Source organism: Ailuropoda melanoleuca, chromosome 6 (assembly GCF_002007445.2).
Source record: "Ailuropoda melanoleuca isolate Jingjing chromosome 6, ASM200744v2, whole genome shotgun sequence".
Classification (NCBI taxonomy): Eukaryota; Metazoa; Chordata; class Mammalia; order Carnivora; family Ursidae; genus Ailuropoda; species Ailuropoda melanoleuca.
The window spans coordinates 61,393,020-61,404,805 of NC_048223.1; the positions used below are offsets into that span (position 1 = coordinate 61,393,020).

Below are 11,786 nucleotides of genomic sequence, written 5' to 3' on the forward strand. Positions count from 1 at the left end.
ACCCCCACCCCTCAAGCCGACCATGCACAGCGATCACACGACAGAGCCTGTCATCCCAGGATTTGTCCCTGTCTGTCTGTCACCCGCTCCTGGAAAGGAACGGAGGACACAGGGACGCCCCCACCCCCTGGGGCCCAGGGGGCGCATCCCCACCAGCCACTCACGGCTCGCGTTCTCCAGCCGGACCAGGCAGTTGAGGAAGTCATCGAAGCCCAGCTGCAGCCCCTCGTCCGCGTACCGGAGGACCACCAGCTGCAGGAGGTGATGGCTCAGCTGGAAGCCTGCGGGGGAAGGGGAGGAGACACGGCCCATCCTGGCGGCGCCCCGTGGGGCGTGTCTTTGGGGCGCACCCAGTCAGTGCTCTGTCAGCAGCGGGCTCCCTGTGCTCAGCGTGGATGCGGCGTGACAGTGTGCGTCTCCATCAGGTGCTGGTGGACTTGGGAGGTCACGCTCTTGGTTTTGACATTCACTTACCCCTTGTATCTTGCTGACTTCTCAGGAAGCCTCACTTGGGGGAAATTTACGCTGGACGGTGTCTGAGCCCCTCTCCCACCCTCGCTACCCCGCCTCCCTTTCTGGAGAGCACTTTAACCCAAAGATGTGGAGGACTGTAGAAATCATGCTTCTAGAAGAGATGCTGCTGCCCCCAGTGAGTGACGCCGGGGCAGGGGCTCGTTCACACACCCAGGCCGGGCCAGGGGTGGTTTCTTAGTTTCTCCGGGATTCCTGTCCTTATTGGTTGAATGAGGGCTTTACACAGGTAAAGTCACTTTAGATCCAGCATTAATGCTTCAGTGTCTAACCTACACCCTAGGCAATCGCCCCCCCTTGACTTCAGTCTACACTCACTTTCCAGGGAGTGTTCAATGTACTGCTTAGCCGTCTACCGGACTCCTCTCTGCTCCTCAGCCCCAATCCCAGACAGAGGAGGCCAGTCGGACACCGAGAGCAGTTTCTGGAGCCAGCCAGCAGTGTCAGTTGCTGGCAATGCCCCAGATCCTAGCATCTGCTCTCCATGGGGCTGGAGGAGGGGAGAGCGGGGGCACCCTCCTGCCCCCCATGTCAGGCTCGGAAAGACTCGGTCATACCTCTTCGCTGCTCTGCCCTCTTCCCCTAGAAACAGGGTCACCAGCCCCTAAGAAAATCAGGCCCTCCTCATCCGTGGTATTTTCCACTGTATAACTAACCTTGTTGTTTTTCCTCCCTTACATAGGACCCAAGATGGTCCCAATTTTGGACATTCTGTCCCTTAATCAGACCGTGAAGCTGACAGTGCTTCCAGGTGTTTGGTTCACCTGGGAGGCAGCCTGATTCTAAGCTCTGGCAGGGCCCAGGGTGCACGTCTGTGAGGCGTGCTTGGAACTTGGCAGGGGCTGGGGGCTGCCGTGGCCTCAGAACCATGGCTGTGAGCAAAGGAGGGCCAAGCCCCAGACACTCGGGCTGCCGTGGTGATAATGGCCAGAGGGTGAGGGACACCACCCGGCCCCCACCCTCCATGTACAGAGCTGATATGAAGTGTGACTGCACCATCTGGCTGGGATTCCGTCTGCTGGGGGCAAAGCCAGGGACAGAGTTGCTGGTGGCAGAGGAGCCCCATGAGCTCCCCCGTGACCCCGAATCACGGGCTCGGGCACGCCCTGCCTCGTCTGTGATCATCACCATCCGAAAGCAGCAATTAGACGTTTGGAGGCACTGTGGCTTGCCACCATAGGGTCAGGCCAAGGCAGAAAATATGGCCAGAGGATGGGGAGGAGGTCAGGCTAAGGTCACCCTTACTGGATCCATTTTAAAGATTCCTGCCAATATTGCATGGTGGTTTAAAACACGGGCCCTGAGCAAGTCCTGAGCCTGAGGCCTGGCTCTGGCATTCACCGGGCTGGGCCATCAAGAAGCATGAACTCGGTGCAAGACCGGCCACCTCTAGGGCACGAGAAGCTTCCAGGCTCTGCTTTACCTGCGGCTTTCAGGGCAGTCCGCAGCTCGTAGGAGGACATGGTGCCCGACTTGTCAGCATCGAACTGAAGGAAAAGGTTCTGTGGGGAGGACAGAGGCACTGAGAAGCAGAGGGAGGGCACCCGAAGGCGCCGCCCTTGGCAGTAAGTACATCACAGCCTGTCCAGGAGGAGAGGCTCCTCCACCTTCTGCTTCCCACTTCCCATGGGCGCCGAGCCCTGAGTGCTTCTGTACGCATGAGACCGGAACTGGGGGATCCCATCACGGTTCCTTCCCCTCGGCCCTTTCCCTTGGCCACTGAAAACCCCTTCCTGCTCCAGGCTGGTGCAGTCCCCAGAAGCCATGGCCGGCGGGGTCACGTACTGTCCACGTCTTCAGCTTGTCCCAGAACGCTTTGAACTCCTCGAACTCTAGCTTCCCGTTGCCACTGGTCTGTGCCGAGCACATTAAGGAAGGAAGGAAGGAAGGAAGATGGGTTTCAACCCAGGGTGCCTTGTGGGACTTCAGGGATAGAGGGGCAACCGGCTGGCCTGGGGGACCGGTGACCCGGAGTCGGGGCTCCTAGGGAGGTGGCTAATTATCAAGCCACGCATCCCTGAAGAGGGGACATGGCAGGGGTGAGCACCAGCTGGTTCGAGAAAGCACATAACAAAAACACATTTTATTCCCTTAGCTGGGACCCCGAAGTGGCACGAAGACCCCCAGGTCCCTTCAAAAGCATTCCCCCCACTGGACGGTCTGCGCCTCTTGATTCCGTTCTAGTTCAAGGGGCTGCCCCATCGTTGGATGTGCTCCGAGAAGGACTATCCTATCAGTGAAGGGACCACGTTCTAGGAGGGTCTGCACGACAGCAAAACACAGCCATTTCTGCCCACGGACGTGGAAGGATACATCCATTAGAGAAATGATGTTTTTACAGGAAATCAGGCTTAGCTTCTTGAATTGGAGGTCCTTTTCTGAAATCACACATGAGCACAGAGTCACTGGACGTGTGATAAGATAAACCTATTCCCTGCTGTTGCGATCAGATCCGGGGCTGATGAGGGGGAGACAAACTCGTTCTCAGACCACTGGTGAGAGTAGAGACGGACACGGACTCTGGGCAGGAAAAACTGCACAATATAAAAGACGGGAATATCTTTCCATTCATTTATCCTGGTTTTAAGAATCCCAAGCAAAGAATGACAAATTAAGATCTTTATCATTGGGTTGTTTATAATGGCAAAAATGTAGAAAGGACAGAAATGACCGATGGAAGGGTAGGAGCAGAAAAGTTTACGTGCACAGGATGGATTGTTACACGGTCCTTAAGAACCATGTTTTTGAAGCATATTTAATGACCTGGGGGAAATGCTCATAAAAAGTCAGTTTAAAAGGCGGGATTTGAAATTACTGAAGAAATTTGAATACTCGGACGCAGCTCTTCAAAGAGTCACTTTGGAAAACAGCTGGGCGTTTCCTTAAAATAGGAAGTACAGAGTTACCATGTAAGGCAGCAATTGTCTGAGGTTATACCCAAGAGAAGGGTCAACACAAATGGCTTGTCCATGAACGTTCACAGCAACATTATTCATAACAGCCAGAGAGTGGCAACGACCCACGTATCCATCATGAGGAATGGAGAAAGAAAATCCGGCATATTCCTTCAATGAAATGTTATCCAGCCACGAAAAGGAGTGAAGAAGTCCTGGCAAATACTACAACGTGGGTAATTCTTGAAGACGTTATGCTAAGTGAAAGAAGCCAGTGGAAAGAGAGCACAAGAGGGAGGAGAGGGAGAAGCAGGCTCCTAGTGAGCAGGGAGTCTGACTCGGGGCTCAATCCCAGGGTCCTGGGATCATGACCTGAGCCGAATGCAGATGCTTAACTGACTGAGCCACTCAGGCACCCCAACTGATTTTTTTTTATCTGAAATGTCCAGAATAGGTAATTCTATAGAGACAGGAAGTAGATCAGTGGTTTCAGGGGCTGGGGGAGGGGGGCAGTGACTGCTACTGGGTACAGTTTTTGGAGTGATGGAAGGTTCTAAAATTGGTTGTGGTGATGATTGCACAATGTCACAAACACACTGAAAGCATGGTGGGTGAATTGTACAGTATGTGAATTATATCTCAAAGCTGTTACATTAACAAAATTGTATCCATAATTTAATGACAATTAGTGTGTGCACATATGCACACACACTGAGAGACACGCACTGACGACACATGCTACGCACACACATACGTGAAGACACACACGTGTATCTTAAGAGTGGTTAGATTATTGGTGGTTTTTGTCTTTGTCTTTAGGCTCTTTTGCATTTTTATGGCATTTTCTACCATCGCTGTCATCATTTCTGTAATCAGGAAATGAGCAACAGAAGCTATTTTGAAAGTCTACCTAAAGTCAGCCCTGGAGAGCAGGGAGCCTGGGGGAGCTGGAGGAGAGCTGGGCAGCAAAGTCACAGGTCACACGTCCCATCCAAAGGAGCCCTGGGCTCCCTGATAGGGGGGCGGGGTTGACACTTACTCTTTGACAGCACAGCATTTAAAACATATTCTAGTTCCTCCGCTGTCACCTCCATGTCCTGTGGAAGGAGAGACGATTGTTTTTCATTGGCCCTTAGTGCCCTCTTTGTTACTTGCTTCCAGTTCTAAGCTGGATTTGGCTCAAGTGACAAGCCCGGCCCTCAGGGACACTGCTGCGGGCCCATATGCCCATGTTCCCTGACTGTAGCCCACTGAACTTCTGGGGGACTTGCGCACCCAGCCCAGAAAGGATGGACAAACTGCGCTGGGAGAGGCGAGCATCCTCACCCCCTGAGCTAAAGCTCCCCTCGTAGCACCTCCATTGGATGACCTTCGTGTCTGGGTCTCCAAGTCCCTGCACAGCAGAGCTGCCTGGAAGGTATTAAAAATGCCCATTCTGGGGGCTCACTCCAGGGACCATTTCAATCGGAAGACTGGGAGGATGTCCCATGGATTATTTTCAAAACCTCTAGGGTGAATTCAGAACCACTGATCTCGGGCGTCCACTAAGTCCATGAGATCTCAGCATCCATGCCCTAGAAGCTCGTCAGAACTGTGGAGTTTCAGGCCCTGCCGCAGAGCTTCTGGCGAGGAAATCTGCATTGTGCCAGGCTGCTCCGGCGAGTGTTAGGTGCCTGACAGTTTGAATAGCAAGGACTCAGAACTCTGGTCAAGGGTTTTGGGCTAGGGGTGCAAAGCAGTCACCTGTGAAGTTATTTCCGTATGCGCCTGCCCCGGTTCCACCCCGAGCTTCTGAGGCCTGGGGGTTGGGGTTTGGAGTGTTCAGCCCTAAAGGACAATCACTGATGCAGCCCAGGACAGAGGAAGCCATCGAGGAGCCACACAGCCGAGTCATGTGCCCCTCCGAAGAGAGCAGGACTGGACGCAGCCAGCTGATTCTACAGGCACTTTTTGGTTGTTAATAACGTTGGAAAGAATCTCCTGCAACATTCTATCGCTTCCCTTCCAACCCGGGTCTCCATTTCTGGCAACTTCTGTCCCTCTTCAGCTGTGAGGAGGAGCTCACGCAGGCCCATCCTCCAGCCAGCACCCAAAGCTGGACGTTTACGGCTCCTGTCCCACCTGGCCCCGCTCTGCCCTGCCCGGGGCTGCCAGCGGTCCTGGGAAGAGCAGGAGCCCACCTTGCCTGCTGTGGCTTACACAAAGCCACACGAGTCCCCATTTTTCTCCACCCAGACTGCTGTCCCCAAGTCTCCCTGCCGCCCTGTTTTTACACTGCCTGAAATCTCACCATCAGGGCTCCCCACCCCCAAACACACCTCTTTTATGATTTAGGAGACCTGGCAGGGGAAGGAAGCGAATGTAGTCATTAGCTCCTGCCATGAAATGGTCAATCAGGCTAATTTTATTTATGGCTACGAGGGAGCACAGGTGGGGCAGTTTCTAGGAGAATGGAGCCTGGGATGAGAGATACCCAGGGCCCCCAAGAGTGGCCAGGGCCCCCAACATACAAGCTGACAACCGAGGGGGGAAGAATGGAGTAGGGGTCGGAGAGCAGGAGGTGAGGGACAGATCCTCTCCTTCCCCAGTGGTTGGCCCTGGCCAGAACTGCCAAACCTAGCTGTGCCGCTGATGTTACCGGAAAAAATCACGTTTGCAATTTCGTGGGGACATCCCCGAACAATACCACCTTCTACCAGAGCAGAGAGAACATTCTAAAGGCAGCACTTTGTAGGCAGAGTGCAATGAGCCACCTCTTCAAAGCTTCCTCTAGCCTTCCACAGAAAGCCCCTGGGTCGGGCTGAGCTCCTTTGGGGGCCATTGCCCCATCAATGGTGGCAGACCCATGTGAGGGTCACGGTGCGGGAGTCGGTCTTTAGAGCCTCCCTAATGACCAGGCCTGGCCTCGTGTTGGCTGTAGCTCCACCAGGCCTCCGGGAAGGGCTGCTGACAAACACCGTACATCATCCCTGGGCAGTGGAGGAAACCAGGCCCCTCAGCACTGCAGGGGGTCAAGACCAAGGCAGCCTGCAGCCAGCCCTACCTCACCGGCAACGTGTTCAAACAGGGCACGGAACTGCAGTTCCTCCTCTGTCTCCTGGCCAGCTGGAGTCGGCTTCGGAGGCTAAAAAGCAACCAGAGGGACTTGCATTGGATCCACAGACGCCACTTAGCGTTTGCTATCCCAAAGAAATAACAAGAAAAAAGAGGCGTGCACTGCAGATGGTCTGGTCCCGTGGGAGAGGCTGGGACCTCACTGCTGTGAGGAGGGCGTGGAGGGGGGCACTGCCTGGAGCGTTAGGAATGGCTGTTGGATTCCTTGTGAAGGCTCTTTAGAGGGAGACTCCCAGGGACTAATCAGGGGGATTTCTGCAGATAAGAGCGCTAAGGGAGGCCGAGTCCTGACGGAGTTGGGGTCCCAGCCAAGGTGGTCACGGCTCCCTGCACCTCCTCTGTCTGCCCCCCATCATTCTCAGCTGTCATTACTTGCTGAGCCATCTGTCTCGACAGCTGGTGAAATCTTTGAGGGCAGGAGTCTGTCTCTCACAGGCAGCCCTGGGCCTAGAGTACGGAAAGAGCTCGTCAAATGCGTTGGGTGTTTTAGTTTTGATTTGTGCAGATCAGTGCTGACTTTGGAAGTGTCAGACTGTCCCAGTTACGCCTCAGCACCTCTTCAAAGACTTACAGCCCCCGCCGCCCCTGCCCAACGCACATATTGTAGGGAGGAAGTCACGTGTTCCTCCAAGTCCGCTGTGAGAATCTACCAGCCACTCTCATTTTCTTCTTGATTATTTTTCTTAAACTGAATGCATTTTAAAGACACCCCATCCCTTTCGGCAATAGCAGCCACCTCTCAGGGAACAGGGAGAGTTGGTAGCACAGAGAAACATCGCTCCAGACAGAGTTTTCTTCAGAACATCCACCTCGTTCCCACGCCTGGTGAGACATGAGAAACTAGAAGGTGCAAGGCTTGTCCTCCACGTGGTGGGGACCAAGGTACTCACCGGATCGCAGAGGAACCATTCCCAGAACTTCAAAGTTCTGAATGACACTGTGAGTGAAGGAAGCTCTGGGGACAGTCACTGAATCCCACCCTCCAGAGTAAAATGTGAAGGCTCACCTCCGGTAGGTCAATGTCCACGTCTCCATCCATGTCCCTGGGGGGCAGAAACACGCTGGCTCGCTTGTGGATTAACTTCCTGTCTAGGATCTTCAGCATTCACGGGCTCAGCGGTAGTGGGAGTTTCTGGGCCACGGAAGCTCTTCTTTTTCCACGATGGTTTACATTTCATAGGGCCTGCAGACCCCCTGCATTGCCCTCCCTCTCTCCCCCCATCACTCAGACCCTGCCCAGCATGATAATAAGTGGGAGGCAGTTGAGCCATCAGCCAAGGAGAACTTGTAAGTTCTGGACTTCTAGAAGTGAAAGAAATTGAACCAGCTGCCAACCCCTGTTTCCTGGATGCCCTTTAACAAGAGATATTTATAAGTGTTACATAGGATAGCGGAGCCCAAGAGGACCCACAGGTGAGGCACATTCATTATGCACGCCCCATGAGCTCTACATGCCCAAAGGGGATTCAGTTCCTTGACACGGTCATTCAGTCTAGGAAGGATGAATTCTTTCTGGGGGAACTGGAAAAGATCATAGGGCTAGTTGAGTCAGAACTTCATATTCCCCCAAAATCTCCCTCCTTTATCCCTGCCCCCCCCCAAGGATGTGAATCCCTGCTCCCACTGTGGGTGTTGGAGGGGTGGGGAGGTTGTGTGTGTGTGTGTGTGTGCGCGCGCTTACGTCTGGGGAGAAGGGGACAAATAATAGAAATGTTTATTTTCCTGTTCACATATTTAGGGGAATCTACAGTGTTTGGGAAGCAGTGATATTAAGAGGAGGAGCAGGTTTCAGCCTTGGGTGATGCTAGGACATTTGGAAGAATCTAATCTTACAGAGGAAACGGGAAGCACTCCCCGAGAAAAACTGCTAAAACTTCAAAGGGGATACCAGTGAGCAAATATTAAGATGGAACAAGGCTAGTTCTCCTTTCTTCCTCATCCCCTGGGCACGCACAGCAACGCTTTTCAGAGCTTTTATTCTTGTTGTTAGGATCCTCTCTTGAGAATGTAGCCAATGGAAATAGGGCTCCATGTGGTTCTTCAGTCACTGAGCTACAAAGCCGGTGCTCACGATCCAGATCAGAGCAGATTAAAGGACCTCATGGGGGGCAAGCGTGAGTATGGACTTAGTTTTGCCATGTTGAGCCATCTCCCAATGCCCAGGACGCTGAGCGCACCCCACTGCTCGGTCAGGGAGTACAGGGGTGGGGCAGGCACAGCCTGGCTTCCCCTCTCTTGTTCTTGCTGCCCACCAGAGCTGCCCATCTGCACGCCTCCTGTGTGGGTGCTTTTGTGTGAATAGATCCTGGGAAATCATCCTCAGCCTGTACCAGTATCCAGGAGAAGACTGGAGAACAACTCTCCAGCAGAATTTTCCAAAATCAAAGAAAGATCTTTAATTGCTTCTATTTAGCTGAGGAGAAGGAACCACGCCTTTTCTAATCAGCTTGGGAAACCCAACCAGACTGGACAACTGGGGTATTCTCAGTGCCTGCCACTGATCCAATCCTATCCCACTAAACAAAAGATAGAACTGCAGGCTATAAACTCACAGCGGGCTCCATCTTGTTGTCTAAGGCTGGTCCCTAGTTGGGGCTTGATCTGGCTCCAATGCAGAATTAGCCAACTTTGCCATTCTGTGCCATCTCTAGAAAGTCTCCACTGGGAAAAGAAGTGAAGGCTTATATCTCGAACTGTTTTTTTTTTTTCCCCTCTGCCACAGAGCAACCAATGGCAAAAGGGCAGTAACGGGAAACTTTTTGTACAAATATCTAACACAAAATAATTTTGCTAAGGCGCTGTGAAGGGGAAGGGGCAGAATGTCGGGTGTAAAAAATGGAAGGCAGGCTTGTGCAGTGTAAGCACTTGACATTAGCATTTTTGACTGTAGTGTAAGTGCCTGGCATTAAGTTTTTGACGGTCGAGGCATCCATCTCAAATAAACATACTGCCGCTATCCAGCTAGATACAAAGCCCAGCCACCCACGAAGTCCCCTCTTTTTTTTAGAAAGCTCTGGTAGACCATTTGACCCACTGCTTGCTTTTCCTTTAGCACTTTAATTCCTGCTTTTATGTTTGAAGTTCACTAATAGAGAACCTGCGAAACCCTAGGCCCCTACCCTTGACCCCAATAAAGGCAGAATCCCAGGCCTGTGTGCATCTCTCTCTCTCTCTACTCAGGACATCACTGTGTGGCCCCAGGTGTGCCGTGTACTCTCCAGAACCTGTAAGTAATGAATCCTGCCTTTTCAAAGTTCCTCGGGTTGTTGCCGAGATGCATTTGCAATCATGAAAAGATCCACAGGAGTCAGTCTGGCCCCAACGTTGGCTCCGGTTGGGAAATATTTCTGGGGGCCCACCATGGTACAGGCCCAGGTGAGTGCTCTCGGGCGTTCCTAGCTGATAGCATCGCTGTCCATAGGCTGAGACCAACCCCAAACAATCTGGCAACATTTATTTAAACTGAAGCTGAAAGAACAGGTCATTCAGGAAACCTGTAATAGTCACCCCGTTCTCTGTATTCAAAAATGAATCTAGCACTTTTAAATGTAGGTCCCACTCCAGAAATTTCTTGAGAATAGGGTCTGGAAAATGAAGAGCCCCACCCGAGAGGGTCTGGCAAACATGATTCTGGGAGTGGTTGGAAAAAGCAATTTTTCAATGGCTTGTTTGAGGGAAGGAAGGAGCAGAACCAAAATGGAAACATATCCTGCTTTGCAAATGGCAACCCATTTGCAAAGAAACCCTCCTGCCTGGTTTCTCAGGTGGATTGTGGAGAAGGGAAGAAAAGGGTCATGGCCCCAACAGTCCCCTGTGACTTCCCAGGGACTGAGCCACTAAATGAAGAGGAATTCTTGAGCCTGTTACTCACTGGGTGATGGCTTTCTTCTCCGAAAAGATCCTCAGGCAGAAATCGGCTTCCTGATGGGGCTCAAAAGTGCTGGGAATCAGGATGTACTCCCCAGGGGGCAGCTTGAAGCGGTCAGAGACTTCTCTCAGGTTGATGAAGGTTTTGCTTCTGGCCTGGGAAGCGTGGTACCTGAAGAAGTCTTTGTTCAGGTGTTCGCCTTTGCCGGGGCTCTGCAGTGGGAACGTAAGGGCATTGGTTCTATAAGGAGGGCCGTTGGTCTTGGGTATTTGGACAGAGTGGGGGGGCTGACCATTGAGTCTTGGGCACATGATTGAAGAGGAGCTGAGAGTCCAGCACCTTAGACGGCGGGCTCTGAAGAGCCGCTTGGTTCCTACCCACCTGGTAAATGGCATAGCCAATGGTCAGCATGTCAGCTCCAAACCTCTTGAGTTTCCTTCGATCTTTCTGCATCAGAGCTACGAGGAAAGTGCAGTCCTTCTGCCCCTCATCTTTCTCAGTCAGAGACAATTTTATTTGTGGATTGGTCCAGAAGGTATCTGCCATTTGAAAGAAGTGAATTGTTTCATCTTCCTTTAAACACACACACACACACACACACACACTGCATCCACGCCCACCACGTCCTCCCACACCTGAGAAAGTCATTCATTCATTTCTTCTTTCCCTGTTGCAATGGTCCTCGCACCCTACTTCCTGTAACCCCAGTGAGAAGGTCAAGTACTCCCCTTCCATCTCCACCTTCTCTCAAGCCATTTCCCATGCAGCTTTTTAAAGACGTTCTTCTGGGTCTACGGTTTGCTCCATCTTATTTTTCCCATTTCAGAGGACAGTGAGGTGCCCCTATGGTTGTTCAAGGGGGGCAGAATCCACCCCACCCCCAGCTCCAAGGGTGAACACTGATTGGTTCATCCTAGTCCCTCTTGCTGCAGAGAGTTCAAACAAAGCCAATCAGCCCTCAGCATCACCAGGCAATATGGGTTCCAGGAATTCCCAGTTAGAGGGAAGTTGAGGACTTTTATTGGATGAGCCCCCGGAGCTCTGGCTGTGCACAAGTGAGGGCTCAGGAAGCCCCGGATGCTGCTGGCAGTCCGCCTGTGACTCTAAAGAAATTCAGATGGAGGGCAGAGCAGAGAATTCCAGACCAATGGGTTGATTAAACTATGCCTGAAGCCCACCCTGCTTCTCCTCTGAACTTTAGTCATGCAAGGAAAAAATCCTTTTTGTTGCTAAACTAGCATGAGTTGTGTTTTCTATTACTTGTCATGGAAAATAACTCAAGTGGCCAAACAAGTTTCCCCGAGCAATTCTTTTTTTTTTTTTAAAGATTTAATTTATTTATTCGACAGAGATAGAGACAGCCAGTGAGAGAGGGAACA

At 52.1% G+C, this 11,786-nt stretch overlaps 1 protein-coding gene across 1 annotated transcript in view; it reads right to left on the reverse strand.

Moving 5' to 3' along the window:
- Positions 1 to 33: 33 nt before the first annotated feature.
- CAPN9 (calpain 9) overlaps positions 34 to 11,786 on the reverse strand; it is an 18,994-nt gene continuing 7,241 nt past the window's right edge. The window contains exons 3-11 of the mRNA XM_034663574.1: positions 10,789 to 11,042; positions 10,411 to 10,619; positions 7,546 to 7,582; positions 6,469 to 6,549; positions 4,465 to 4,522; positions 2,845 to 2,909; positions 2,317 to 2,385; positions 1,955 to 2,033; positions 34 to 281 (exon numbers count right to left, since the gene is read on the reverse strand). Of these exons, the coding sequence (XP_034519465.1) occupies positions 34 to 281; positions 1,955 to 2,033; positions 2,317 to 2,385; positions 2,845 to 2,909; positions 4,465 to 4,522; positions 6,469 to 6,549; positions 7,546 to 7,582; positions 10,411 to 10,619; positions 10,789 to 11,042 (1,100 nt within the window). The remainder of the gene's footprint in view (positions 282 to 1,954; positions 2,034 to 2,316; positions 2,386 to 2,844; positions 2,910 to 4,464; positions 4,523 to 6,468; positions 6,550 to 7,545; positions 7,583 to 10,410; positions 10,620 to 10,788; positions 11,043 to 11,786) is intronic.